This window comes from Anastrepha ludens, chromosome 2 (genome assembly GCF_028408465.1).
Source record: "Anastrepha ludens isolate Willacy chromosome 2, idAnaLude1.1, whole genome shotgun sequence".
Classification (NCBI taxonomy): Eukaryota; Metazoa; Arthropoda; class Insecta; order Diptera; family Tephritidae; genus Anastrepha; species Anastrepha ludens.
This window is the reverse complement of record NC_071498.1, coordinates 167,540,267-167,556,218: the sequence shown is the minus strand read 5'-3', so window position 1 is coordinate 167,556,218 and position 15,952 is coordinate 167,540,267. Positions and strand designations below refer to the sequence as shown.

At 34.5% G+C, this 15,952-nt stretch overlaps 1 protein-coding gene across 3 annotated transcripts in view; it reads right to left on the bottom strand.

Moving 5' to 3' along the window:
- Nucleotides 1–402: 402 nt before the first annotated feature.
- LOC128855791 (complexin) overlaps nucleotides 403–15,952 on the bottom strand; it is a 124,491-nt gene continuing 108,941 nt past the window's right edge. For all 3 annotated transcript variants that reach the window (XM_054090973.1, XM_054090971.1, XM_054090972.1), the window contains exon 4: nucleotides 403–1,591. In XM_054090973.1, coding sequence (XP_053946948.1) covers nucleotides 1,518–1,591 — 74 coding nt within the window. In that variant the 3' untranslated portion in view covers nucleotides 403–1,517. The remainder of the gene's footprint in view (nucleotides 1,592–15,952) is intronic.

Below are 15,952 nucleotides of genomic sequence, written 5' to 3'. Positions count from 1 at the left end.
TGCTGGCAACGCCATTATGTATTTCTTTCTTGGTTTCTTCTTCTTGTTTGTTATTGTAAATTTTCTCTTTCGTAGTGTTTGGCTGCCTGTGCAATCCATATCGTGTTATTGTTGTTGGGCGCTACGTGCATTTTCGCAAAAATGTGCGTGCCGTGGTAGCATTAGTTTGCCTGCAATCAGTTTAGTGAGCGTGAGCGCCTGGAGGGAGCACAGTTATTCGACTCTCAATCGTCTGATCTTAGCAGAGCGTCGCTCTCACTTTGCATGGCATTGTAGTTGTTCTCTCTAGGCGTGCTGGGTTTGGCTTGCGTTGAAAGTGCAGTTGTTCATGCTGTACTTGTTGTTGTTCAAGGCTTAATTTAAGCTCTTGCAACGCTATTTTCAATCATTTACTTGACTTCATTGTGGTTGGTTCGTGTATAAGTTGTTCTTGTCTTTTTGGTTGGTTTTTTTTTTTTTCATTTTGTAAGTTCTGGCGTAGAGTATCGGGGCGTAAATCATACAGTATGTCTTTGCTTATAACATAGTTTTTTTTTTTTTTTGTTGACTTTTTGGTAAATTGTGTTGTGGCTTGTTGGTGTAAGTACTTGTTTTTAAATGTATTTGGTTAGCTCATTTGTGTAGCATAGCTGTTTGCTTTGTGTCCTTTCATTTTTTTCGTTTGATTTTCGTTTTTTTGTTTTTGCTTTATGTAGTTATGTACATTATTCAAATACGTCGAATTGATTACCATGTAATTTATATTTATATATGCATTTGTAAGCAGGTTTATTGTTTGTATTTTTTATTTGAAATTACTTATTTGTTTTGTTTTTGTTATTTACTATATTTTTGTATATATATTTTTCGTAAATGTAAAGTGTTATTTGTTGTTGAAATAATATTTTGATAAATTACTAATTTATTTAATGACTTTTTAATTAATTAATTAATAATTTTTCATGTCATTTATATGGTATATACTTTTTGTTTTTGTTGTTGATTTTTGTTTTTTTTTTTGTTGTTGGTTGTATATAAGTATGCAATTCATTTATTTGCTATATGTTGTTATATGTGTATATATTTATACGCTAATATATAATTTCATTTGCTGTCAGCATTTTTGTTGTATGTCTTCGAGTTTCTCTTCTTTTTCATCTCTTTCATCGTTTTTTTTTGTGGTTTCTTGTTTGGGGTCATTGTCGTTTTCCTTCCTCTGCAGTTGTGGTTGTTGTTGTTTGAGTATGTATGTATATATAATTTTGCTTTTTCGGGAAATGGTAAATTTTGGTAGGAATTGTTTTGTTATTGTTTTTTATTTTTTTTATTTTCTTTTATTTATTGATTATTAGTTTCATTTGCATTTTTACCGTTATGAATTATACTCTGAATTATAGAATTCAATTATGCTCTGTTATATATCTTCTGCATATGCATTTCTGCATTTATTTGTGTTTGTTGTTGTTTATATATATTTATATATATATATATATATATATGTAGGTATACTTTTGTTTTTATAATCATATGATGACATATCACTGCATGACACATTTTCCCTCTATTTGAGTTTTTAGCTCATTTACTTGCGTTTCTATTTGATTTTTCAGTTCTGTAAGAAGAAATTGAGTAATGGAAACAGCAATAAATAAGCGTGTTATTGTAGGATAGACTACAATACATACAGACAAAAAAAAAAAACAATTTTATAGTTTTCAGTTGTAGTAGAAGTAGTTGTTGTTGTATTTACTGTGTTCTTTTTTTAAATACATATTTCATTACATTCTTTATTTATAATAATTTTTTTTAAATTTCTATTTTTATTGTGGTGTACTTCGTTTAAGAAAATACGAAAATTTCCAAACATTTACACAGAGAGAAGTGTGTCATTAGAGCACATCGAGAAAATATGAAGAAATTGTTTTTGCTGGTCCATGCACTCAACGCATTCCTGCGCTAAAATCTCATACCTTTGTGTTGGTGTTGTTGGTATGGCAGCCTGTTGGCCCACCTGCGGTGGCCTGTGGCTAGCGGGAATGTGTTGAGCGCGTGGTGGTAAGTGGAGAGTGAGTGGAGCATAGCAAAAGTAGTAGCAATAGTACTAAAGAGTAATAGTAAGTTGAGAGTAGTACAAAGTAGTTAGTAGAGGTAGCGATAGTGAATAGTACACACACACACATGTTGCAAGAGGGAAAAAGCTCAGTTTGTAGTGAAATATAGGTTGTGTGAAAAATTTTGTTCATTTGTGTTTGTAGGTAAAGTTACATAAACGATTTGTATTAGATTATAAGTATATTTTTTATAGAAAGTTGTTGCATTTTATTTATAAATTTTTTTTTTTTGTGTTTTTTTTAGTTGTATTTATAAGTGTAGTGTATTCTTCATTTTGAGTATTCCCTTTGTTACTAGAGAAAATTTTGTGTTGAATCAGAAAGAAAAGTTTAAAAGTGCATTCACTTCGTGACTAAATGAAGAATTGAAGAAAAATAATGAAAAGAAATTTTAGAAAAGAAAAATTTAAAAAGAATTTATTTTAGAAAGAAACTTTTATACTTTCTAAAGACATTTTAAAAAAGAATTCCTTTTAAAAAGAAAATTTTATATCTTCTAAAGACATTTAAATAAGAATTCCTGTTAGAAAGAAAATTTTATATCTTCTAAAGACATTTTAAATAAGAATTCCTGTTAGAAAGAAAACTTTATAATTTCTAAATACATTTCAGAAAATAATTTCTTTTAGAAAAAAAAAATTCTTTTAGAGTTACTGCGACACAGAGCTTTTTCATAAGCAAACATGTTGGTAGTATTTTATAGAAATAAGAGCGAATGGAAATATAAAATTTTGTGCAAGCAACCTAAATGTTCGACTATACTAGTTTTACAAAAAAAAAAAACAATAAACAAAAAATAAAAAAAAAAACAATTAAAAAAAGAGTAAAAAAAAAATTTTAATTGCAACTTAATGTTGTGCAAGCAAAATAAATGTTAGTGTATACTAGTTTTACAAAAACAAAAAAATAAAAATTAAAAAAAAATAGTACAAGGAAAAAATTAAAAAAAAAAAATAATATAAAATTAAAAGTAAAAAGAAATTTAAAATATCAACTTGAAAGTGCATGGGAAAACATATAACAAAGGCTGCAAATATGAATAACTTACAAAATACCTAACGATTTTAAATTTGACAAGCTCACGTTAAAAGCCAAATTCTATTTATAATTCATTTTTATCATTTTATCTATTTTTTATAACTTACTTTTATAATTTTATTTATAATTTTTATTTTTGATTTATTTTTTATTATTTTATTTATAATTTATTTATTTTTTTTTAATTTTATTTACAATTTATTTTGTATAGTTTTTATTTATAACTATTTTTTTATAATTTTATTTATTATTTATTTGTAAAATGTATGTATATAATTTATTTTTTATAATTTTGTTTTTTATTAACTTAATTTTTATTTTTTGTTTATAATTTATTTTTTATAATTTTTATTTATAATTAATTTTTTGTAATTTTTAGTTATAATTTATTTTTTAATTTATTTAAATTTATAATTTAGTTCGTAATTTTTATTTATAATTTATAATTTATTTTTTATAATTTTTATTTCTAATTTAATTGAAAATCTTTATCTATAATTTATTTTTTATAATTTTTATTTATAACTTATTTTTTACATTTTTTATAACTTATTTTTTTTAAATTTTATTTGCAATTGATATTTATAGTTTATTTTATATAATTTTACTTATAATTTTTATACATCAATTATTTTTTATAAATTTTGTTTTTAATTTACTATTTATAGATTAATTTATAACTTTTATTTATAATTTATTTTTATTAATTTTTATTTATAATTTATTTTTTATAATTTTACTTATAATTTTTATTTATAATTTATATTTTATAATTTTTGCTTATAATTAATTTTTTTAGAATTTATTTTTATAATTTTACCTATAATTTCTATTTATAATTTATTTTTCATACTTTTTTTTGTAATTTTAATTTATTTATTATAATTTAATTTATAATTTTTATTTAGAATTTTTAATTATAATTTATTTTTTATAATTTAAATTTATTAATTTTTTTATAATTTTATTCATAATTTTTGTTTATAATTTTTTTTATAATTTAATTTATAACTTTTATTTATAATTTATATTGTATGATTTGTATTTCATTTTTAGAATTTATTTTTACTGTTTATATTTATAACTTATTTATTATTTTTATTTATAATTTATTTTTATAATTTTATTTATAATTTATTTTTTATAATTTTTTTTTAAATTTATTTTTTACATTTTTTTATAACCTATTTTTTATAATTTTATTTGTAATTTTTATAATTAATTTTTCATGAGCACTCTAATAAACTCTAATAAACTTGGAATAAGAGTAAAATGAAATTAATAAGATAATAATATGTTCGAGAATTCGCCAACAAAATTTTTTTTCGGTAGCTGATTATGACACATTGCGCCGAAGCTTTAAAATTTATTTCTTTATTTCAGTCAATGGTAAGAACCTTACTGATTAGATTTACAGGGTAAATAAACAAAAACTTAAGAACTAAAATTAAATAGATAATTTGTTTGATTTATTTGTTTGTTTTATAATAAGACCCAATAAGTGACTTAAAGAGAGACTTCTAGACTGAAGTATTCTAGAAAGCCGATTAAGCTCTTCAAGTGCTCTTGTAAGAGGGGCGAAATTAACTAAATTTTGTCATAAAATAGATTATAAGAGCGAACTATTTTATCATTAGGAACATTGAAACTTATTTGAGCGGGTAGATCTCAACAATCAATGGTACCAGACATTATATCGCATATAACATTAAGCTCTGAACAAGTCGTCGGGTCTCAAGTGATTTAACATTCATAAGCATGAACCGAGCACCGTAGGGTGGCAAGGGACTATCAAAGTGTAAAGGTTGAAGAGCAAAACCTATAAACTTGCGATGAATTCTTTCAATGTTAAGATACTTCGAACGGACTAAAGCATTATAGACGATTTATTGAGGGTGCTTTTAAAATCACTAGCATGGCGTCACAAAAAAGCCAAGTTGACATATGCTCTCGGAATAATATAATTAATATGGATAACGAACAAAAAACCAGAAAAAAATAACAACCAAGATCACGAATTTCATTTAATGAGGCAAGAGTTACATTTGAAACATAATAGGTTGACGAAATTGTAGTCACGGACTTGGAAAACGATATGTGATAACACTTACTAGTATTAAGACGTCGTTTGTTTCGAAGAGCCCAATCATTCAGGGCATTCAAATTTTCCTGCAATAGCAATTTAGGTATCTCATGGACACGAAATTCTGCGATAAAGTTTGAAATCATCTGCATAGAGAAAATATTTCGAGTACTTGAAACACCGACGAAAGCCACTAATGAAACGTATAAACATGATAGGGTCAAGAATGCTACTTGGTAGTACTCCAGAAGTTAACCCAAATGTCTGGGAATTAGGATTTACAATTTCAACAAATGAGATTATATTTAACAGTAATGATTTCAGCCATAACAGGAAAGTCGAGTGGAAGCCTAGATTTTCAAGTTCCTAGAGTAGGATTTAATACGAGACCGTGTCAAATGCTTTCGAAAAATCGTTGCATATGGTGTTAACTTAAGACCCACTCTTAAACTGATGGCACATAACTGAGAAGAAAAAAGATAAATTTGTTGCAGTAGATCATCCATCAACAAATCCGTGCTGACAAGGATCAATCAATTCTTTGATAGCAAATGCTAGCGTGTCTTTTAGTACTTTCTCAAAACGCATGGAGCAAGTCGATAATTTAGATATAGGCCTATGATTTGTTATTTCATTCTTATTACCAGATTTTATGATTGAAGTGATGGACCCCAACTTCCAACGGTCAATGAAAACGCCAGTAGACAGTGAAAATAAGTAGTAGAAACGATGATCGATAAGTCGACGAATTTTCAATGTAAATAGTGGCTTTTAATCAATTTCAGTTTTACATTTATCTTTGTGTCTTTATCTTCATATCTATCCCTCGCTTTGTCTTCATGTTTGGCTCTATTATTGTTTCTAATACTGTTTTGTTCCTGATGTATTGTATGTATTGTAATATTAGGTGAGTGTCGCCTAATGGCCGATGGAAACTGCGATAAACCCCATAATGCCCGGACGAAGTTCATCATCAGCAAATTGGAGTTTATCTTAAATTTAATTCTATCAAATATGATTATGCTAAACTGCAGGCTGTCATTTCATTCGTTTCCTCAAGTTGATGGAAGAAAATGCTTCTTTTTGTGAAATACTGCTTGCAACCTTACGCCACAAACTTCAGACTGAGAATCGACATAGGCGGAGATTGGCTATTCAGTTGGTGAACAAAAGTTCAGACAGGCGTACACATATAATTTAAGTGTGATATTATTCCATTTTTGCTTAAGCAACCTTTTCTGACTAACTTCTTGGCAACTACTTTCGTGAAAGTTTTAAATTTTCTGAGTGTAGATTGAAGATATCAGATAGAATAGTTCTGCATTACACAGTTTGTCTTGATTAGCTTTTGAAAGGCGTCCAAACCAAGTGTATTGACTGCATTTTCTCCAAAGGGGTAAAAGATTCTTCGTTGATAGCAAACAAATTTACTGGCAGAAAACTCGTTACCACAATAATCGACTTTACGTTACCGGAACGACCCGGATTTATATTCGGCGAAGGACGACTATGACGATTAGACGAGTGACAACTCGAGCAGCACTCCTCGTACATGTATGGATAGTATTTATGCTGCTACAACAATAAAAAACCGGAAGAAATCTTCACAAAATCAGGCAGAGGTCGTAATCTCCTTAGGTGAAATGGTGAAAGTGCCAGTCTAGTACTCTTAAAGTAGCACTAAAGCGTCGTTTTGATATGGTATGAGATTCTAGTAGTGGTCGATATTTATGTAAGTGGTAGTCCCAGGTAATCACGTCGAGTTCCCTATCCAAGATAGATTTTGATGGGAGGAAAACCATAAAAAAATAATAATTAGCGCGAACACTTTTGTTAGGTGTTTGGTCGAGCTTCTCTTCTTTTTTGGGCAAAAAGAAAAGAAAAAACCATAAAGCGTCTATGAATTTCTGTTTCTGGCTACATAATTGGAGCCCCATTGACAGTGGCATGCAAAATATGTACTGTAGGTGAGCGTAAATATAATATTTATTGAATCTAATCTCACTCTATCAAGTGGCTTCAAAATGAATATACGGAAGGACTCTACCATTTCAAAAAAGTTGCTAAAGTAGTAATAATTTTCGTAACTCTGTCAAATAAATCTCAAATAAAAAAGTGACAATATGATGCAACAACAGTAAACCATTAGTGAAGTCCTTTTTAACATCTTTCCACATAGCTCAATTGTTTCTGTAAAAACTTTTGCTGACTCACTACAATCCGACTACGCAAACTACAGATTTAGCGCGGAAACTTGAAAATTCAATTATCCACGAAGTAAGTAAGTGAGTGTGCGTACGCACAAAAGTAATAGTAAAACAGTGCAATCTTGCGCACTTAATGATCTTTTAACACTACATTAATGCCGGCGATTTTATTACAGCAACAGTGTCGCAGCAGCATTAAATGGCATAGACGCAAAAGTAATTGTCCGCTTACACCACTCTGATGCTTTTTATCGCGTTTTTGTTGCACTCTGTGTGGAGTGAGCGAGTGGCGGGCAACAATGGCGCTATTTCAAGATGAAACGGCAATTTTTCTAACTAACAAATGAAAGTAGGGCAAAAAAATGATAATTTTTAAATGTTAGCGTTGCTCAACCAGCCATTACTAAACACCACTAAATGGTGCAAAAGTTCTTGAAATGTGAAATGAAGTTGGTGTTGGAGTAAATCTATTGTAAATGCGCTTGCGGAGTTGAGTGGCTGAAGGTGGAAGTTTAATGAGGGCTACAGCGAGTACTTTGAACGCTGGCTCGAAAAAAAGGAACTGGAAAAAATTCATGAACATTTAGAAAATTTTCAGGTCAGTTTTTTTATGTGCATCTTTAAAAGCTTTGTCCATCAGTTTGTAATTCCTAACCTCCGGAATGGATGCATGGAATTTTCCGAAGTTGTCCCTAAATGTACAAAGAGTGTCTATCAAAGTGGAAAATCCTACGAGTCGGCACTGCAAAACCTTGTTGCTAGGGTAGAGCTGGCCATCGACAGAAGGGAGTGCGCTATGGGCCTCTTTTTCGACATAGTGAGGGCGTTTGATAATGCCACTTTTGACAGCATGTGTAGTTCTGCTAGTAGGCATGGCGTAGACCGGGTGCTAGTAAATTGGATTCGTTCGATGGTGGCCTAAAGAATCGTCGCGGTGCGAGCAGAGGAAGATCTGCTGATGTCATCCGGGGTTAATAGAGGCTGCCCCCAAGGCGGTGTGCTCTCTCCATTGCTCTGGTTCATGGTAATCGATCTTCTACTCACCACCTTAAACGGCCCTTCGCTTATGAACATCTGCAGGAAAGTGCAGAAAACTCTGGATCTGATTGACATTTGGTGCTGTGCGAATGGGGTGTCGGCAAATCCCGCCAAGACTGGTATTGTCCTCTTCCCCAGAAGAAGGAAGCTTGATGGACTCGTTCTGCCTAAGCTAAAATGAGTCACAATCCAGCTATTCAAGGAAATTACATATCTTGGAATAATCCTCGATAGTAAGCTCCTCTGGAAATCACACGTTGAAACAAAGACATCCAAAGCACTGACAGCTTTCTGGTAGTGCAAAGGTGTCTTTGGGAAAACGTGGGGTCTTTCTCCTAGCAAGGTCCTATGGATCTACACGGCTATGATAAGACCTATTATCACTTATGCATCAGTGGTCTGGATGAGTAGACTCTCTCCGGTGGGAGTCAGGAGGACCTTATCGAGACTACAACGCACTGTGACCATCTGTTGCAGCGGAGCTTTTCCGATTACTGCAGGCCCGGCATTAGATGCTCTGATTGGTTTGCCACCACTAGCTGCTTTCATCCAAGGAGAGGCCTTGAAGGTCATCTGCAGGCTGAAACACAATGGGAACTGGTACGGCCCCTGTCCGGCATTGGAAAACAGAGAAAGCATGGACGTTGATCCAATGATTCTCTCCATGCCCTTTGACTCCATTCCATCAAGAGTCGTACTTGAAAAGAGATACTGTGTAGTGCTGCCAGAGGCTCAGTTGTGATCAAACTCAGAAAATGATCCCGTCTAACACTGTTTTCGCATTTTCACGGATGCCTACAGGATCGAACATGCCTCCGGCTCTGGGGTTGACGTGGAATCCAGCGGGACAAAACAGCACTTTGCTCTTGGAATGCATGCATCTGTGTTTCAAGCGGAGGTTTATGCATTTCAAGAAGCGATGAACTTTGTTGTGGAAAACCGATGGAGAGGCAGATCTATGGTATATGTGTGTGCAGCGATAGCCAAGCTGCGCTTATGGCCTTAGACAGCCTCCCAACCACATCAGGGGTAGTCAAGTCCTGTAAATCTAGGCTGAACTAGGTCGGTAGACATAATAGCCTGATGCTAACATGGGTCCCGGGAAACGTGGGTATCGCGGATAACGATACCTCTGATTCCTTAGCTAAGATGAGCTCTGAGGCCAACTTCTCAGATAGTGTACTCTGCCCAGCTTGTGAAGAGGAGCATGAGACGGCGGAACACTTTCTGTGCGTTTGCCCCGTCTTCGCTCGAATCAGGTTTGAGGTCTTTGGCACTGATGTGTTAAGAAGCGACCATCTTGGCTCCTTGGCACCACAATATCTACTCAGATTTCTTCGGAGATCGGGTAGACTTAAAGAAAATTAAAAGGGAATCCAAGTACAATGGAGTACAATGGACTTAATTAATGTCTGAATGCTGCACTTGCTAGTTGAGCTGACAAAAAAAAAAAAACAAAGAAAAAAAAAAACAGAGTTCTCTGAGCAGGTTATAAGCTACTTTTTGTGCCGAAAATATTACTCTCCAGCAGCCATTCTTCCTAAAACGTAACAAAACAAAAAGCGTTAGCGTTGAGCGATTTTGCAGATTTCCTGGAAGTTTTCCAGAGTTTCGAGAATTCGGCGTTCGTCCAACGGACTGTCTTACCCTCTCTTCTCCTACATTCCTACGAGTACTTTCCAACCAGTGATGTGATCTGATATTTTATCGTTAGATGATGTCATATCAATCACTTCCTTCCAGCCTTCTGCTGGTCACAAAAGTCGGAGTGGGGCCAACGTTCTGTATGACCAAGCGAGATGACAGAGTGAAGTCCATGAGTTTATGCCCCCTGTAGTTACATTTTGTGCACTCTGGGGAGTGTGTTCTGTGAATTTGCATCAAATCCCACAATTACACCTAATCTCATGGATTCAGCATATCTTACAACTTCCATAAACTCCCTCGTTGTGGGAGGGAGAATGGAGTCGCAGAGAAAATCGGCCGAGACGACAATTGTCTCTACTTCTTTCCCCTCTAATCGATACTTTATTTTGACCGCACTTAAGTCTTTACAGCAAAATTGTCTGAACAAACGGAGGCACCTCTCCCTCTTTATGAAGGTTAGACCCCCACTTTATATCTTCCAAGACCTGTATTTATCCTTTGGACACCCACGGTTCTAGAATTAATATTATGTGAGGATTTGTGTGCAGTTTCGCTTGACTGCGGCATTAGCCGATATGCTGTGCTGCAAGTTAATTTGCGTAAATGAAATATTTGATGTCATATGGACAGTCATAATTCCAACCTTACACTTTTCCTATATCTGAGTCGAGGACGGTAACTAGTTTCCGTCCCAGATTCAAATATAGGCGCATTCCATACCTCGACCGTATGACCTTCAACGATTCTGGATCCACAGCAAGAACCAAGTGGGAACAGTTTCCATATTTAGGATCTGCCCCCGCTTTTGTATAGTGGTGTGATGAATAAGAAGTTGCTAAATTTTTTCCAGATTTATTTCGTGTGCTTGCAAAGAATATTTTATTATAATTTTAATATTCATTACTTTGAAAGTATAGACAATTACACGCATTGAAAGCTAACTACTACAGCTCTTGGCACACATATTTCTGAAGATTTCTGGTCACTCTCGTTTGCTGACCAAAGCGCACATATTTTTTATTTTTATTTATGTGAATTTCCCATAGTTACTTTTTTTTGAAATTTGATTTCCTCTACTAAGTACTTTTCCATTTAATGAATATTTTTATTTATTAATTTTGCTGCCATCCCTTTTTTATTTATTTGTTAATGGTAATTTGCTGGCTTACAAATTTATTACCTTACCACAATAAGAAAAATGGTAATGAGTTCGCGCCATATGCTAAATTCAAGTCGAATAATTTATGGTCAGCAGGCCGCTGGTCAAGGCGAGGCGACTGTTGGGCGATTGCGATGGCATTGTTGCTATATTTTTTGCGGCAGTTTGCATAAAATCTCGAAGTTATTTAGAATCACTTAACCTATTTTTTTCGCCAAAAATATTTGTGCCTTCTGGGTGAGCCGTGAATTTTAAAATAATAAATGCGGCCCACTAATGACCCAATAAACAATTTAATTATGCGCACTTTGCTTATACGCACTGGCAATAAATCACTTATACGACCGGGTGTGGTGAGCAATAAAAATATTGCGGATTTATTAGTTTACAACACGACATTGGATTGATGTTGGATTTTGAGAGAAAGTGCCATGGAAAGAGTGGAATATTTGTTATTTATTGTTTGACGTATGGAAGTAATTCAATGCCAAGCGATATTGAGGGAGGTATGTAGGCAAATGAGTGGAACAACAGCGGGTAGAGGATCCCTTTTACTTTGCACGCGTGAATAGCTACTATGGGAGAGAACCAAATAAAAATAAAGATTGCGCTGCTTTGCGTATTATTAGAAGTACTGCTTTGATTAGTGCGAATATCAGGGCGAAATTGTATATGAAATGCTAACTGAAATTTGCCATGCCTACTCGCGTATGCCTCTATTCTCTACGCTGTTAGGTCTTTTTTAACGTTTTCACGCATTAAAGGTCTATTTTTGCGCGCTTGAGTTGTTGTTGTTCACGCCGTGAAGAGTTTTTTCATTCGGGACCACAGAACTCTCGCTAAAACGAATATTAATTTTTCTATGATTTGGATTTATCCAAAGGCCATCAGGGCCTTAGGTCTGTACCAGCAACGATACACGCTTAACCAATACATTGAAATTATAAAAATTCACTTTTTTTCCTTCGGCAAAGTTTCTTATTTTGACCCCTAGAATATGATTTTCACAGAGCAATGGGCGATTTTTTTGCCTCCCCACAAATCGACCCGGCCTAAAGTACGATCTTTTTAAATGTCCTACTCGAAAGAAATTTTGAGCTGTTAGCCTTTACGTTCAAAAAAAGCACATCACTTGAAAATAACCCAATTCCCTTGGCAAGTTTAAAAATGTGGCGAATCGTGATATCCAACTTATGATAGTGAAACGAAGCATTGATTCTTGTAATGCGAGATTCCAAATATTCACTTTTTCACGAACTGCAAAAATGGCTCGAAGGAGCAAATAAACTTTCACAGCATTGATGATTGTGCAGCTTCACTGAATTCTTAAAGATCAGCTTATCAATTAAGTTTACTGATTGCACCTTTCTGTTGACGAAAAAATATCCCGTGGAATCATAATAGGGAAGGATTCACATCGTGAAAGTTTGTCGACTTAACTCACATTGACTGTTAAGAGGAGAGGCCGACCAAGAAAGAGATGGCTTGATGATGTAGAAGCAGACTTAAAATCGATGAACGTGCGTAATTGGAGAAATGAGGCAAGAGAGAGACTGAACTGGAGGAGGATTGTTGATAAAGCTATGGTCTACCACAGGCTGTGAAGCTAAGAGAGAGAGAGAGAGAGAGTGAAGAGGCTTCCAGTCAAGTGCAGTAACTCAGTGTCAGACTGTCCGCCTCTTTCGCCGCATCCTTCATTCTGAGATATCTGATAATTTCATGAGAGCGAATCTGCATTCAAATGAATCAGTTTTGAGTTCCTTGAAATTTGGAAAGAGAAAGCGAAATGCATTCTAAAATAACTGATGGGTGAAAAGTTGCTGCAGTGTTTTTTAAACAATAGATGATTCACTTTTGGTGCTTTAGCGACAGCAGAGGTATGTGTATTGTTGCTGCTAGTCAGCAAATACATGGAAAAAAAATAATAATAATAAAAAAAACCTATTTCGCAGCGTCAATTGCATCCTCTAATAGCCATAACCACACTGCGCATACCCTAATATTCCCAATTTCCTCTTTCCTCCTTCCACTTTCCTGCTCTCACCTACGCGCGCAAATCAAATATTTGCCAACTAAATGACTTGATTGAAGTATTTGCATAAAATTAGTGTTGCCAAATGAATTCGAATAAATTTAGCCAAAAAAGATTGAAACAGCCAAACAGCCTTAGTGGCAAAAGGAAAGAAAAAACTAAAGAGTTTACTTGAAGCTTTTGAATTTTAATTGAATTTTCTATGCAAACGCACAGTGCGGCTCCACAGCTCCATAGAGCGACTTGCTGGTTTTGGTCGACGACCATTTTGCATAACCAAAATGCAAATTACTGCGGTGTGCCGAACTGTAGAGCGCTTAAGATTTTAGATGCAGTTTTTAATTGCGGTTTGTTGTATTTCACTCAACCGCAAAAACTTTTAATTTGTGCAGCATCCGAGATTGCATTTAAAATTTACACCAAGTGGCTGTCAAGGCAACAAATCGGAACTTTAAGCTAAGCCAAGGCTATGCACTCCATTCAATGAGCGTGGCGAACAGATAAGCTGCTGATAAACCCCATTCGCTCGGCAGCTGCTGCAACGTCTTTTTGCATATGCCATTTGCACTATTTTGTCAGCAATTCCCTCAACGAGTGTTTACTATTGTTTTTGCTGTGTTTTGGATGGACTGAGTAAGATTTTTTTCTTGTTAGATTATTTATTTTCTTGCAGTTAAGAAGTGCAAATTTTCAATTTAAATACCAGCAAACAGCTCTTCATTACGTATACGCCCTGTCCCACTTGCACACACCCACAGGCTGTGTGTGTGTGTTTGGGTGTGTGCACTACAAGGCATTGCAATGAGATAAATTCATGTATAATTGAAAGCGAGCCATAGAAAGAGTAAGAGAAATGCATAGCAAATTGCAAAGTCGCACTCAGCAACATTCGCTCCCTCAGCGCTGCCCATTGTGATTTGTTTTCTGTGTTTTGCCTCTATTCGCCTAAGTACTTACGTTCCAGCTGCTAGCTGCTGTCCTCTATGTACCAGCATTGCTGCAAGTGGCAATTGTATTACAATCTCTTTCTAGCACCCTTTCTCGCTTGTGTACTTGGAAGTCATTAATTTTTCATTAAAGTACTGATGCAACATTTTACATAATAAATCAGCTACAATGGAAAAGATATTCGCATGCGTTGGAGAATAATTGAAGTGAGGAATGGTAGTATGAAAGATGTTGTTTGCTTGTTCTTAATAGGAATTCCCTAGCTTTGTTATGTGTCATCAATTAAGTCTTGGCTTAATTTGAGTATTTCGACATTGCAGAATTGGACCGAGGTGGCGCTCTCCTCTGGTTATTTGCATGCATGTAAAGGGTGGTTACATTTTAAGGGCCGATGTTGAATGTAAACCACACCTAAACATCAAGTTATTTTCTGCACCTCATTTAACATTTTTCAATTTCAGACTAACTAAATTTTAACCATTGAAACATACACAATCGAACAACGCGTTAAAGCTATTCAGGCGTATTATGAAAACGGGCGTTCAAATCAAAATGCATATCGCGCACTTCGTGAAGAAAATCATCTTCAGTGATAAGACACATTTTCACCTCAGTGGATTCGTCAATAACCAGAATTGCCAAATTTGGGCGAATGATAATCCAAGAGTGATTGCCGAAAAACCAATGCACCCACAAAGAGTGACTGTTTACTGTTTGGTGCGGTTTATGGGCCGGCGGCATCATTGGGTCGTATTTTTTCCAAAATGAGGCCAGTCAGTCAGTTACTGTGAATAGTGTTCGCTATGGTGAGACGATAACAAACTTTTTATGGGCCGAATTGGAAGATATGGAAGTGGACGATATGTGGTTTCAACAGAACGGTGCCACTTGTCACACAGCTAACGAAACAATGGCTCTTTTGCGCGAAAAATCTGATGACCGAATAATCTCACGTCGCGGCGATGTCAATTGGCCGTCAAGATCATGTGATTTGACAGCGTTGGACTTCTTCCTTTGGAGGTTTTCGAAAGAAAAGAGCTAAAGGATGAGATAATTCGGCACATTAACGGCATAGAACCTCAATTATGCCACAGCGTCATCGAGAATTTGGATCATCAGATGGAGGTGTGCCGCCGAGACCGCGGCAATGATTTGGCCGATATTTTGTTGCATGCGGAATTGAGTTCTATCAGTATTGTCATAATAAAGAGAAATGACAATAATTTCCTAAAAAAACTGTATTTTATTTAAAATCAACACCGGCCCTTGAAACTTAACTACCCTTCATATTGCATTCGCAACTAAGTAATTGCGGATTTCACTCATAGATGGCTTCGGTTGAATTTTTAGGTTAGTAGACGTAGTAGAAATGTAAAACACATTTCGTTATTTGATAGTTGGCAATTCAGCTGTCAATGAGTAAACAAAGATTTTTGATCGGTTGCGCAGCTTTCGTTTGGCGATCGTTGAAAAATAGAAAATAAGAGAGAAAATTTTCATCATATTTTGCTTTTTTGTTTCCGTAAAGTGAAAACCGCATCGCAAGTTCATAAAAAGTTATGTGCTGTTTATGGTGACGAAGCCTTAAAAGAACGGCAGAGTCAAACTTGGTTTGCCAAATTTCGCTCTGTTGATTTTTCACTCAAAGATGAAAAACGCTCTGGTCGTCCAGTTGAAGTTGATGACGCCCTAATCAAAACAATAATCGAT